The 15,283-nt window shown below is 45.4% G+C and overlaps 1 protein-coding gene across 3 annotated transcripts in view; it reads right to left on the minus strand.

Annotated features, from left to right (window-relative positions):
• syt1a (synaptotagmin Ia) overlaps positions 1-15,283 on the minus strand; it is a 776,810-nt gene that overhangs the window by 29,646 nt on the left and 731,881 nt on the right. For 2 of the 3 annotated variants that reach the window (XM_073058793.1, XM_073058794.1), the window contains 3 exons: positions 10,658-10,783; positions 6,330-6,497; positions 1,941-2,108 (listed from right to left, as the gene is read on the minus strand). In XM_073058793.1, the coding sequence (XP_072914894.1) occupies positions 1,941-2,108; positions 6,330-6,497; positions 10,658-10,783 (462 nt within the window). The remainder of the gene's footprint in view (positions 1-1,940; positions 2,109-6,329; positions 6,498-10,657; positions 10,784-15,283) is intronic. The other variant, XM_073058795.1, reaches the window with a different exon arrangement.

The following is a 15,283-nucleotide window of genomic DNA, read 5'->3' on the forward strand; positions in this document are numbered from 1 at the left end:
ATCCTGGTAAATCTCCTCTGCACCCTCTCTAATCCAGGCAGCATCCTGGTAAATCTCCTCTGCACCCTCTCTATTCCAGGCAGCATCCTGGTAAATCTCCTCTGCACCCTCTCTAATCCAAGCAGCATCCTGGTAAATCTCCTCTGCACCCTCTCTAATCCAGGCAGCATCCTGGTAAATCTCCTCTGCACCCTCTCTATTCCAGGCAGCATCCTGGTAAATCTCCTCTGCACCCTCTCTAATCCAGGCAGCATCCTGGTAAATCTCCTCTGCACCCTCTCTATTCCAGGCAGCATCCTGGTAAATCTCCTCTGCACCCTCTCTAATCCAAGCAGCATCCTGGTAAATCTCCTCTGCACCCTCTCTAATCCAGGCAGCATCCTGGTAAATCTCCTCTGTACCCTCTCTAATCCAAGCAGCATCCTGGTAAATCTCCTCTGCACCCTCTCTAATCCAAGCAGCATCCTGGTAAATCTCCTCTGCACCCTCTCTAATCCAGGCAGCATCCTGGTAAATCTCCTCTGCACCCTCTCTATTCCAGGCAGCATCCTGGTAAATCTCCTCTGCACCCTCTCTAATCCAGGCAGCATCCTGGTAAATCTCCTCTGCACCCTCTCTATTCCAGGCAGCATCCTGGTAAATCTCCTCTGCACCCTCTCTAATCCAAGCAGCATCCTGGTAAATCTCCTCTGCACCCTCTCTAATCCAGGCAGCATCCTGGTAAATCTCCTCTGCACCCTCTCTATTCCAGGCAGCATCCTGGTAAATCTCCTCTGCACCCTCTCTAATCCAGGCAGCATCCTGGTAAATCTCCTCTGCACCCTCTCTATTCCAGGCAGCATCCTGGTAAATCTCCTCTGCACCCTCTCTAATCCAGGCAGCATCCTGGTGAATCTCCTCTGCACCCTCTCTAATCCAGACAGCATCCTGGTAAATCTCCTCTGCACTCTGTCTAATCCAGACAGTATCCTGGTCAATCTCCTCTGCACTCTCTCTAATCCAGGCAGCATCCTGGTGAATCTCCTCTGCACCCTCTCTAATCCAAGCAGCATCCGGGTAAATCTCCTCTGCACCCTCTCTAATCCAGGCAGCATCCTGGCAAATCTCCTCTGCACCCTCTCTAATCCAGGCAGCATCCTGGCAAATCTCCTCTGCACCCTCTCTAATCCAAGCAGCATGCTGGTAAATCTCCTCTGCACCCTCTCTAATCCAGGTAGCATCCTGGTAAATCTCCTCTGCACCCTCTCTAATCCAGGCAGCATCCTGGTAAATCTCCTCTGCACCCTCTCTAATCCAGGCAGCATCCTGGTAAATCTCCTCTGCACTCTCTCTAATCCAGGCAGCATCCTGGTAAATCTCCTCTGCACCCTCTCTAATCCAAGCAGCATGCTGGTAAATCTCCTCTGCACCCTCTCTAATCCAGGTAGCATCCTGGTAAATCTCCTCTGCACCCTCTCTAATCCAGGCAGCATCCTGGTAAATCTCCTCTGCACCCTCTCTAATCCAGGCAGCATCCTGGTAAATCTCCTCTGCACTCTCTCTAATCCAGGCAGCATCCTGGTAAATCTCCTCTGCACCCTCTCTAATCCAGGCAGCATCCTGGTAAATCTCCTCTGCACTCTCTCTAATCCAGGCAGCATCCTGGTAAATCTCCTCTGCACTCTGTCTAATCCAGGCAGCATCCTGGTAAATCTCCTCTGCACCCTCTGTTCACCCAGTGAACAGAACTGAACACAATACTCCAGTATGCCCCTGCCAAATCAAATATTGGTGCACCCAGGAATCAGGGGAGGGTGGGCAGGTCCCCAATTTGGCCTTTCTTCATGTCCTATCTCCCTATCTCTTTGCCCGGGTTTTCTAGAGATTGGGTTGTAACCGTGGACAGTCGGCTGAGATCTGCTTAACCCTTGGCGCACCTGATTGACACTTCCAATACCAACCTCCTCTTTCTCGGCTCCCTGCAGGTCCCGCCACTCCTCAGTGACATGGCCGAAGTCCACCGTGTTCATTGGCACCTTCACCTCCCCGATGACGTCGTGCTTGGAGAAGCGATCAAAGTCGTACACTGCCATCACCAGCGTTTTCCCCCCGAGTTCAGAGTACGGAATCTGGATGGGAAAGTGAAAGGTGATCCAGAGTTAATGGGGCACAGAATCTATACAGCCTGCGAATCCATGATAAATTTCTGAATGACTCCACAAATATAGGTGACTTCTAATTAAATGTAATGGATCAGACTGGACAAGAGAGATGAATTAGGGTAAACACAAGAAAGCCTGCAGATGCTGGAAATCCAAAGCGACACACACACAGAACAGTGGAGGAACTCAGCAGGTCAGGCAGCATCTATGGAAAAAAGTAAACAGACACGTTTTGGGCTAAGCCCCTTCTTCAGGACTGAAAAGGAAGGGGGAAGATGCCAGAATAAAAGGTGGGAAGAGGGAAAAGAGGGTAGTTGGAAGGTGGTAGGTGAAGCCAGGTGGGTGGGAAAGGTCGAGGGCTAGAGAAGAAAGAATTTGATAGAGGAGAGTGAGCCACAGGAGAAAGGGAACGAGGAGGGGACCCAGGGGGAAGTAATAGGCAGGTGAGAAGATGTGAAAAGTCAGAGTGGGGAATAGAGGAAGGGAAGAGTTAGGCCAGCTTTAAAGAGAAACAGCAGACAATTCCACTTATATACACCTTTGAATTTGGTAACAAAGTATTCAAAACAGCAACTTCATGTAGTCATAGAGTCATACAGCATGGAAACAGGCCCTTTGGCCAAACTCATCCATACTGACTGTGCTGCCCAGTGAGCTAGACTCGTCTGCCCGTGTCTGGCCTGGAGCCCTTTAATCCTCTCCTATCCACGGACTTACCTAAATTGTTTTTAAATGTTGCTAAAGTGCCTGCCTCATCCAATATTTCTGGCGGCACATTCCAAACATGCATCACTTTTGTGTGAAGAAGTTGCTCCTGGTGACCCTATTAAACCTCTTGTCTCTGATCTTAAACCTCTGCCCTCTTATTATAGCAGCCCTTCCCTGGGAAAAGGACTAGGTGTTCTATGCTCCTCGCTACCTTACACACCTCTATCAGCATGTATGTTTAGACTTGTTTCATAAAGTTATTTAAAGTCATCCAACAGGAGGAATCCTTCGAAGAGAAGCAAAGGTTGGAATTGTGTGAAATCATGAAGAGATTCCCTAAAGGTTATTACCAGGTTGTACTGGTGGTGAGGAAGGCAAATGCAATGTTATCATACGTTTCGAGAGGACTAGAATATAAAAGCAAGGATGTAATGCTGAGACTTTGAAAGGCGGTTGTCAGACTGCACTTAGAATAATGTGAGCAGTTTTGGACCCCTTTTCTAAGAAAGAACTGCAAAGGGTTCAGAGGAGGTTTCAGAATAAAAAAGGCTTAATGCTTGGAATTCAGAAGAATGAGGGGAGATCACATTGAAACCTATCGAATATTGAAAGGCTTTGATAGAGTGGATGTGGAGAGGATCTTTCCAATAATGGGAGAGTCTAGGACCACAGGGCATAGCCTCAGAACAGAAGTGTTGAATGAACTGCCAGCGGAAGTGTTGGATGCGAGTTTACTTTCAACACTTGAGGGAGATTTGGATGAGTTCATGGATGAGAGAGGTCTATGGTCCTAGTGCCATTCGATGGGACTTTGCAGAATAGCAGTTCAGCATGGACTAGATGGGCTGAAGGGCCAGTTTCTGTGCTGAGGTATAGGTGAAGTACTCTATCAGAATCAGGTTTAATATCACAGGCATATGTCATGAAATCTGTTATTTTGCGGCAGCAGTATACTGCAATGGACAGTAATTTTAAAAAACCTATAAATTACAATAAGAAATGCATATAAAAATTAAATTATGTAAGCAGAGTGAATAAGAAAGCATAAAATAGTGAGGTAGTGTTCATGGGTTCATTGTGCATTCAGAAGTCTGGTGGTGGAGGGGAGGAAGCTGTTCCTGAAACGTTGAGTGTGGGTCGTCAGGCCTCCTCCTTGATGGTAGCAATGAGAAGAGTCAGCATGGAAGGTTGTGGGCCGAAGGGCTTGTTTTTCTGCTGGGGACTCTATGGCTGTCATCTTCAGAGCAAAGGGGAGGGCAAAGGCGGGGTAAGGAGTACGACTAAAGTGCCAGCACTCCCCTCTAGAGCTCCACCAGCCTATAACTCACAGCCTGCCTTCTATTTCTTTGTATTGATTTTGGCAGGGAGCTGAGGTTGGAGATGTTTGCAAAGTGCCAGATACAAGACATGTGAGATGCAGCTTTCTATAATAAGGCTTCAGAGAACGCGAGAGAGAGAGAAAGCAAGAGAGAAACCTGATGGAAATTCTTTCTCGTGGGGTTGAGTCATTGCAAACCCACTCATGTTTGTATCCACAGTAGCAATCAACACATTTAAATATTAAATGAGGTGGCAGATTACTTGTCAATCTCTCCTGGACACAACATTCGCTGACGAGATGTTCTGGGAGTTAATATTTTGTTTTCAGGGTATAATGTGTCGAGTCTAGTTTGCTATATATTTCAAATGACCCTTTCACCAGGCCTTTATATCTCGATCCAAGTGTGAATGAAAAATAAAGTGATAAATGGAAAATAAGCACCTTCGTCTTGAGTTCAGATACCAGTGTGAGAAAATACAGGGAACAGTGACACTGCCTTCCAATTATCTAGTCAACTTCAATGTAGCGAGATGTCCCAAACTGCTTTGAAGTGTGTTACTGAAAAAGGAGCAACATTGAGCCACATTAAGGTGGAGGACAAAGAGCCTTCATTGAGATAGATCTAAAGGAGCTACTTATTGGGGAGAGAATGGGAGAGGCAGGGGGAGGATTCACCACTTCTGCTGACAGCTCATACCCCACTCGCACCACCCTCTGAGTGAGGAAGATTCCCCTCAGTTACATCTTAAATATTTCACCTTTCATCCTTAACCTATGCCCTCTAGTTTTAGTTCAGTGGAAAAAACCTGCTTGTATTTGCCCTAGCTATCGGATTGGATTGGAGGCCTCTGTCGGTCACAGTTGACCATGGATATTGCATCCTAGCTGTCTAGATAATGCAAGCTTGGGCCATTGGATATGGAGAGCTGGCTGTTGCCCATGTAGCAAGCTCCCCCTCTCCATACACCTGATAAACCCAAAGGAGTGGCAGAGATTGATAGTTTGGTACCAGCGGCATCGCAGGAGTTGACAGTCAGCATTGAACTCAACGTAGGACTGCCTTGGGGACTCCAGCTCTGGATCTTTCCCTCAGGGATTACTCTCAAAGCCTTCCCCATGAGTGGGTATAGCTGTAAGGCAGCAGAGGTTTGAGATCAGAGTTTTCCTAGAAGAGCTGCCAACCACGGCTGACGAGCCCCATCTGCCTGATGTGAATGGTTTTAAGACGCCAGTAACTGGACTTTGCCTCTTCTTCTGTCATTAGAAATGGTTCTACTGGGTTTAGTAGCTAAGCCACATGTGAAGGCCAGGAGCAGGACTTGGTTGTCAGAGGCTATTTGAGACGCACAGCATTGGGAGCATTTAATAGGTAGAGGGAGCTTGTCCCCATTACCACTCCCGACTATAACAACCTTACCCTATCTATATCCTTCATAATTTTGTATATCTCTATCAAAATTTTCTTCATTCTCTTACGCACCAGCGTTAAAGTCCTAACCTATTCAAACATTCTCTATAACTCAGATCCTCAAGTCCCAGCAACATCCTTGTAAATTTTCTCCGCATTCTTTCAATCAATGATATCCTTCCTGCAGGTAGGTGATCAGAACTGTAGTAAATGCTCCAAGTTTTGTAACACTATGACCACTTTGCCCTGAAGTGGACTCCAATTGTGTAAAAAAAAGTATAATTTGTTTAATTTATATCTATTTTTGTAAATGCTGCTTCTATGTGCCTGTGATGCCCATTCATGTGTCTACCTAAGATGTTCTTGAATGCCACTATTATATTTGCCTCTACCATCACCCCTGGCAGATCATTCCAGAAACCCACCCCACTATTCTCTGTAGAGGAGGCTATTCAGCCCCTCGAGTTTATGCTGGATGATGCAAGTATATCCATCTTTAAATCAGGAGATCAAAAATGTTGACAGTATTGCAGGTGTGGTAAAGGAGAGGAGGACAGGACAGGTGAGAGGGAGGGGGATGGGAGGCAACTGGTTACAAAGATAAACACTGGAACAGCCAACTTGGTCAAACTTGTGTACTATGAATGCCACTTAATTACTTGTTGAAACAGCCCTGTGTGAGAAATATTTCTTGTGCAAGCCCAGGAAGGGTTCAGTTGACTGGGTGAATGCAAGAACAGGAAAACATTACCTTGAAAATGAAGGACTCGTTAAAAACTGGATTCAAAGTCTTCCGGTGGACCTTCGTCTCGTACTTCTTCTTCTTGTCGGGCAGGAGGAAGACCTTCACGTAGGGGTCAGATGTCCCTCCCATGTCGAGGGCAGGGAGATCGGCAGCTTGAATAATCCCCACGATTAGCTGTGGTGTGAAGCACAAGAAAGAGCTTTGAACAATGTCCGTATCTATGGTAACACACACACAAATGGTGCTGAAGGAACACAGCAGGTCAGACAGCATCTATGGAGGGGAATGTGCAGTCAAACTTTTGGGCTGAGGCCCTTCATCAGGACTGGAAAGATAGGGGGCAGAAACCAGAATAAGAAGGTGGTGGGGGAATAGAAAATGGTGGGGTGACAGGTGAATACAGAGGAGGCAGGACAGTGGGGAAGGGGGAGGAAAGTGGGAATGATGTGAGAAGCTGGGAAGCAATAGGTGGAAATGCAAAATCCTGAAGAAGAAGCAGGAATCTCACAGGAGAGGATAATGGACCATGGAAATATGAGAGGAAGGTGTGGATGATGGGCAGGGAAAGGGAATGAGAAGGAGTAACAGTGACAAAAGGGATAAATGGAAAAAGGTGCGAAGACAGCGTGGAGTGGTTACAGGAAATTAGAGAAACCGATGGGTATCCTGTGGGTTTGGAGACTACCAAGATGAAATATGCTCCTACAGTCTGTGTCTGACCTCAACATGGTGGGAGAAGAGGCTGTGGACAGGCGTGCCAGTGTGGGAATGGAAAGTGGAGATCAGGAGATCCTGGCTGTTGCAGTGGATGGAAATGTTATACAGTATACTGATCTATCTGACTCCATATCTATGGTAGCTTTAATGTCCAAGGTCATGTGAAGCTGGGAGAGGTGAGAACAACAACGAGGGTGTACTGTGCAGGGCATTCCTATTGGATGCATTACTGTGGTATGGAGCCACTGGACAGGATCAGAAAATGCTGCAGAGAATTGTAAACTCAGCCAGTTCCTGCACAGACACTAGCCTCCTCAGCCTCATAAGTTCAAAAGACCTTAACATATAGGAGCAGTATTAGGCCATTTGGCCCATCAAGTCTGCTCTCCCATTTCATCGGAGCTGATTTATTATCCCGCTGAACCCCATTCTCCTGCCTTCTCCCCGTAACCTTACCACCCTGACTACTCAAGAGCCTGTCATCCTCCACTTCAAATATACCCAATGACTTGGCCTCCACAGCCATCTGTGGCAATGAATTCCACAGGTTCACCACCCTGCGGCTAAAGGAATTCCTGCTAATCTCCATTCTAAATGGACAGTATTCTTTTTTGAGGCCGTGCCCTATGGTTCTAGATTCCCCAACTATAGGAAACATCCTCTCCATATTCACTCTATCTAGACCTTTCAACATTTTATAGGTTTCAATCCCCCCCTCATTCTTCTTAACTCCAATAAGTATAGGTCCAGAGCCATCAAATGCTTCTCATACATTAACCTTTTCATTACTGGGATCATTTCATGAACCTTCTCTGGACCTTCTCCAATGCCAGCACAGCCTTTCTTAGATAAGGGGCCCAAAACTGCTCACCAAGTGTGGTCTGACCAATACTTCAAAAAGCCATAGCATTGCATCCTTGCTTTTATATTCTAGTCCTCTTGAAATGAATGCTAATATTGCATTTGCCTTCCTCACCACAGACTCAACCTGCAAGTTAACCTCTGGAGAATCCCTTTGCATTTCTGATTCCTGAATTTACTCCTTATTTAGAAAATAGTCTGCACCTTTATTCCTACTACTAAAGTGCATGACCATACACGATATTCCATCTGCCACCTCTTCGTCCACTCTCTTAATCTGTCCAAGTCCTCCTGACTTGTTAACACTACCTGTCCTTCCACCTGTCCTTCTATCATCCACATTTAGCCATAAAACCATCAGTTTTGTCACTGACAGCCAATCACAGTGGTCCCCAACCTTCGGACCGCGAAGCATGCAGGGATGCAGCGGTAGCCGGGACGCACCCAGCGCATCTTTAAGGAAAAAGCCGAAATAAACAAGCTAATTAATTAGGAGCTGCCCGGCACGTAAACGTCGGCCCAGATCAGAGGCGACTGCCGATTTCACTAAAGAAATCGCAATCGACAATCACCTCTGATCTGGGCCGACATTTACGTGCCGGGCAGCTCCTAATTAATTAGCTTGTTTATTTTGGCTTTTTCCTTAAAGATGCGCTGGGTGCGTCCCGGCTACCGCTGCATTCTTCGCGGCCCGGTATTGGTCCACGGTCCGGAGGTTGGGGACCACTGACCAATCAGAAAAAGTCCCCTTTATTCCCACCCTTTGCCACCTGCCAGTCAGCCAATCTTCTATCCATGCTAGTGTCTTTCCTGTACCCTGGGCTCTTATCTTGTTTTGTAGCCTTGTGTGAGGGACCTTGTCAAAGGCTTTCTGAAACTCAAAATTAACACTATCCATTAATTCTCCTTTGTCTATCCTGCCTGTAATTTCTTCAAATAATTCAAACAGATTTTATCAGGTAAGATTTCCTCTGGAGGAAATCATGAACCAAAGTCACTGAAAGCATCATCCTTAATAATGAACTGCAACGTCTTCCCAGCCACTGAAGTCATGCTTAGTGGCCTGTAATTTCCTGTCTTTTGCCTTCTTCCCTGAATAAAATGGAATGACATTTGCAATTTTTCAGCCCTCAGAACTATTCCATCAAGGACATAGTCAAAAGGCATCTATTATTAAGGACTCTCAACACCTAGGAATTTCCCTCTTCTCATTACTACAATCGAGGAGGATGTGCAGGAGCCTGAAGGCACACTTTCAATTTTAGAAACAACTTCTTACCCTCTGTGATCGGATTTCTGAACAGACAATGAACCCATGAACACTACCTCACTATTTTTGTTCTCTTTTTGCACTACTTATTTTATTTTAATGCACATATTTCTTACTGTAATTTAGAGTATATCTTATGTATTGGATTGTACTGTTGCCACAAAACAACAAATTTCACGATGTAATTCAGTGATAATAAACCTGATTCTGAATCTGGTTTAGAACTTCTTAAAGGTTGAGGTGAGATAAAGAGCTTAAGGGTTTATTGCCCAGCTAACGAAGGCCTGGTTGATCACAGTAGAGCAGCTAAGTCTGGACTTGATCAGGAGGCCAGGGTTGGAGGATTGTGGAGATCTTGGACAGCAGCTGCCCCACTGCTCAAAGGCCAAGGTTTAATCCTGATCTTGGCGCTGCCTGCGGTGGGTTTTCATGTTCTCGCTGTGACTCTGAGCGTTTGCCCATAGTGGTCTGGCTTCCTCACACATCCTAAAGAAGCCCTGGTTTGTGTGTTAACTAACTGCTGTGAATTATCTCTAGGGTAGGTGGGTGTTGGGAAAATCAAGTTGGCCAAGATGGCTATGTTAGAGAAAAGTAGATTATAGCAGTGGTACGGGGACACAGAGGTTGTTGTAATGCTATTGCAGTGCTAGCGACCAGGGTTTAATCCTGCCACCATCTGAAAAGAGTTTGGACGTGGGTTAATGTGGGTAACCCACTGGATGTTTTATCATCCCCCGATGTATTAAATTCCCCAGGTGATGGAGGAACTCAGCAGGTCAGGCAGCATCTATGGAGGGGAATAAACAGTCGATGTTTTGGGTCAAGACACTTCATCAGGGCTGGAAAGGAGGGTGTCACAGTTCAGAATAAGAAGGTTCGGGAGGGAGGGGAACAGAAGCTGGGAGGTGATAGATGAGACCAGGTGAGGGGGGAAGATAGGTGGGTGGGTGGGGAGGGGGGATACGTGGAAAAGAAAAAGTGCTGAAGAAGAACGAATCTAATATGAGAGGACAATGGACCATGGAAGAAAGGGAAGGAGGAGAGCACATGATTTGTGATATATCTGTTGTCAAAAAAGTGCACGTGAGTGAGAAGAACACTACATGGTCTCCTGCATGTGTGTGATCCTGTCAAAGAAATTCTGAGAACAGTACATCTGCAACAAACAATCTGCTGCAGGAACTCAGCAGGTCAGGAGCATGGGGAAGAATTAGCAGTCAATGTTTCCGGCCAAGTCTCTTCATCAGCACTGGGAAGGAAAGGGGCAGAAGCCAGAAAAAGAAGGTGGGGAGAGGGAGGAGTATAAGATGGCAGGTGATAGGTGAGACCAAGTGAGGAGGAAGGTGGGTAGGTGGGGGAAGGGAGATAGTGTAAGAAGCTGGGAGGTGATAAATGGAAAAGGTAAAGGGATGAAGATCTGCTGGGGACTGCCTGTAGAGACAATGTTTGAATTTTGATAATGTGTTAAGGAGGAATTTGACCGCACCTGATTGTTCTGGAAGTCGTAGTCCAAGGAAAACTGGAGTTTGCCCAATTTTTCCTCCTCCTTCTCTTCTTCTTTCACATCCGCTGTTAGTCCTGTCTCTGCATCATCATCTTCATCCTTCAGAGCCTGCACGTGGGAAAGACACAGCTCATTGGTCATTCCTTTAATACCAACTTACAGCTGGGCATTCTATCTCCAATTTGACCAAAAAGCCACTACAAGCAGCCAGTGATGACATGGTTAACGTTAACCGCGGGGCAGAGCAGGGCTTCAAACTTGAGATGGTTTTGAATCAGCCATTAGTTAAAGTCAAGTCCACAACCCCGCAGGCAAATGCTTTACATTTGCAAACTTGACCTAAAGCTGGGAGGTAAATGTCGAACCAGTGACGATATCTTGATATGAAGTTGGGACTATGACATGCTGTTAACAAGCAAGACCGTATCAATATATCAAAACTGAGTCCGGCATTACATGCGGTGAAGATAAGTAACATTATACATGTGCTAATTTGTTACTCCTCTAATCAAAACTACGGACCAAACAGATTCCATTTGAGAAAGTTCTCATTTTTAGGCTTATTTGTGCTTAGAGAGCAGGAATATTTCCCTAACCAAAGCACGTATTGATCCTAAACAATATTCAAGCTTAGAGTTCATGTTTTGGAACCAACTTGAGATTTTTAGATAATAGGTGAGTTTCACTCGTCAACCATGTCCTGAATGTACACAGAGCATGTTTTACATCACAATAGAGTTTCCAGACTCTAGTCTGAGGTTGTGGAATTTTATATCATAATTTATACATTATATTGCAAAAGGATAATCAGGCAATTTTGCTTATGTTTAGGGTGGGACACGGGGGCAGGGGAGGTGCTGGTGAATGGGACAGCGTGACGTTCCCTAACCTCATTTGGACCATCTCAGATCTCACTTTGGAGCATGAAGGGCCATCCACCTTTTAGCTGGGGTGTAACACCAAGGCTCTCTCTACTCTGCCAGGTGGCCATAAAGGATCCCAGGGCACTATTCCCAAGAAGGACAGGGCACAGAGGCAAGCTTGCTGCGCAAAGCCAAGGTTGTCATCTGTGGCTGTGTAATACAATATTAGTTTAATAGAAAGCCTGACTTGGATTTAATTGTGAGAAATATTGGGCTCCACATTCAACAGGCGATCTGCTGGTACTGGAGAGGATTGGAAGGATGTCTTTCTCGGTGTGGATATGGTGGTGTGAGGGACCTGGTTCTATGCTCTGTAAGTCTTCAATCACCTACTTTCCCGCCAGGCGCTCACATCATCTGCTCATCATACTGTCTAGCTCCAACCTTCAATATACTCAGTAAGAATCCACAACCCCCTACGTTAGGTTCATAAGAATGATCTCAGGAATGAAAAGCTTGAAACTTGAGGAGTATTTGATGTCCCTGGGCTTGTACTCACTGGAGTTCAGAAGGACAGGGGTGGGGGGAGGTGAGGGGATCTCATTGAAACCTACCAGATACAGAGAGGATTGAATAGATGTGGAGAGGATGTTTCCATCAGTGGGAGGGTCTAGGACTTGAGGGTGCAGACTCAGAATAAAGGAACGTCCCTTTGAAACTGGGATGTGTAGGAATTTCTTCAGCCAGAGTGCAATGAATCTATGGAATTCATTGCCATGGAGGGCTGTGGAGATGAATTCATTGGGTGCATTTAAGCAGAGTTTGACAGATTCTTGATTGGTAAAGAGGTTTAGAATTATGGGGAGAAGACAAGAGACTGGGATTCAGAAAAATCACGGTTACATTGTGGTTAGCAGGACACTTTATAGTACAGACAACCGGGGTTCAATTCCCACCACTGCCTGTAAGGAGTTTGCATGTTCTCTGTGACCGCATGGGTTTCCTCCGGGTGCTCTGGCTTCCTCCCACAGTCCAGAAATGTACCGGTTGATAGGTTAATTGGTCATTGTAAATTGTCCTGTGAGAAGGTTTGGAGTAAATCGGAGGATTGCTGGGTGGCATAGCTAGGAGGGCCAGAAGGACCTATTCTGCACTGCATCTCAGTAAATAAAGAGTCAGCCATGATTGCATGACAAAGCAGACTTGATGGGCTGAGGCCCAAATTCTGATCCTATGTTTTATGGCCTTATGGCCTTAAAACTTATCTGGATATTTTTCTACAAGTACAAATGCCTGATAATTGGAAGTTCAGCCCCCAACACAGAACAGAAAGCAACTTTGGGGCTAATTTGTGAAGATGCTGCCAAGATCATAACAAGGTCATAGGAGCAGAACTAGGCCATTTGGCCTATCGAGTAGGACATACCATTCAATCATGGCCGATTTATTTTCTCTCATTCTCTAGCCTTCTTAAGATTCGGGAAAATTTTAGCTTTAAGTGAAGATTGGACAGGCTGGGATTATTTTCTTGGGATATCAGGCAAGCGGAATTAGGAATAGATGAGATAAAGTAAATGGGAAAGAATTGTTTCCTGTTGATTTAAGATATCGAGTACAACCATTAGAGAGGAGGCGAGGACATTTTCCTCCAGGTGGATATATGTGGGTCTGGAGTGGTGAATCTGTGGAATTCTCTGCCACAGGAAACAGTTGAGGCCGGTTCATTGGCTATATTTAAGAGGAAGTTAGATATGGCCCTTGTGGCTAAAGGGATCAGGGGGTATGGAGAGAAAGCAGGTACAGGGTTCTGAGTTGGATGATCAGCCATGATCATACTGAATGGTGGTGCAGGCTCGAAGGGCTGAATGGCCTACCCCTACACCTATTTTCTATGTTTCTATTCATTTCAAATGGACAAGAATATAAAAGCAAGGGTGAAACATTGGTCAGGCTGCACACAGAGTATTGTGAATGGTTTTGGGCCCCCTATCTAAAAAAGGATGTGCTGGTGTCGGAGAGGGCCCAGAGGAGGTTCGTGAGAATGACCCCAGGAATGAAAGGGTTAACATATGAGGAGTGTTTGATGGCTGTCAGCTAGTACTCACAGGAGTTTAGAAGAATAGGGGGTAGGGGTGGGGGTGGATCTCAATGAAACCTATCAAAATCTGAGAGGCCTAGATAGAGTGGATGTGGGGATGATGTTTCCTATAGTGGGGGAGTCTAGGACCAGAGGGCACAGCCCCCCAGAATAGAGGGAAGTCCACTTAGAACAGAGATGAGGAGGAATTTCTTTAGCCAGAGGGTGGTGATCCCATGGAATTCATTGTCACAGATGGCTGCAGAGGAGAAGTCATTGGGTATATTTGAAGTGGAGGTTGATAGGTTATTGATAGTCAGGGCATCAAAAGTTATGGGGAGAAGGCAGGAGAATGGGGTTCAGAGGGATAATAAATCAGCCATGATGGGAAGACAGAACAGATTTGATAGGCTGAATGTCCCAATTCTGCTCCTATGGCTTACATCCAGACAGTATCTGAAGAGCAGGGACCTGCTCTGAACAACAACTGAACCTCTTGATTATGTCTGCATGCTTTTAAACATGGAGTCCTACAGCAAAGAAAAAGGCCTTGAGGTTCACTGAATCTGTGCTTGACCTTCAGCCACATATTCACACCAAATCTCATTTCATTCTCTCCTCATTCCCATCAAACCCCTCCAGATTCCACCATCCACCTGCACACTTGAGGCAATTTGTAGTGACAATTCATCTTCCAACCTTTGTGTCTTTGGTGTTGGAAGGCTGGAGTGAGTTTGATCATAAGACACAGCTCTGTTGCTACTGGCACAATATAAAATAGCCTCCTGCATTGTGAATGTTCTCTGATTCTGTGAACTTTGGGATCAAAACAGAAAGTAAATGGACAATCAGTTAATGATTCTTGGCCAAAATGTGCTCAAGTATACAACTGGAGGATTAGAAGTTCCAGCAAATCAATAGCAAATTTTGACAGGGTTTCACATTCATCATTTTTGCCTCAGAATTGACAGTGAGTTTTGAGTGAAAGGTCTATTGTTCTTCAAATCAAAGTCGGTTCAGCCTCAAAGGTTGTGAGAGGACTAAGCTATCTTACTGAAGGAAGCACGCATCAGGGGCGCAAGGCAGAGAGGTCTATGCAACCAAACAACAAGAGCAACCTACCCCAGCGGACAGTCCAGTTATAGTCATGAGATACAACACAGAGGAAGAAGGGCAGAGAAGGAAGAAATACAAATTATAACAAACTCGCACAAACTCGAAAGGGAGAAATCTGGCAAATATCCGTCAAGGATCATAATAATAAAAACATTATAGAACTGTCCAATTGTTATCACAAATTCTTCTCCAAATACATAGTAACTTTTCAGAGATGTCTGTAAGTAAGGTAAAATTATAGAGCACAATTTACTTATTATAAATTATAATGCGCTCAGTGGCCACTTTATTAGGTATGTTCTGTATCTAATAAAGTGGCCACAGAGTATATGTCTGTGATCTTCTGCTGCTGTAGCCCATCCACTTCAAGGTTTGATGTGTTGTGCGTTCAGGGATGCTCTTCTGCACACCACTGTTGTGTCGCATGGTTATTTGAGACGCTGTTGTCTTCCTGTCAGCTTGAACCAGTCTGGCTGTTCTTCTCTGACCTCTCTCATTAATAAGGCATTTTCACCCACAGAACTGCTGCTCACTGGGTGTTTCTGCTTTTCA

The sequence above is a fragment of the Hemitrygon akajei genome, chromosome 10 (genome assembly GCF_048418815.1).
Source record: "Hemitrygon akajei chromosome 10, sHemAka1.3, whole genome shotgun sequence".
Taxonomy (NCBI): Eukaryota; Metazoa; Chordata; class Chondrichthyes; order Myliobatiformes; family Dasyatidae; genus Hemitrygon; species Hemitrygon akajei.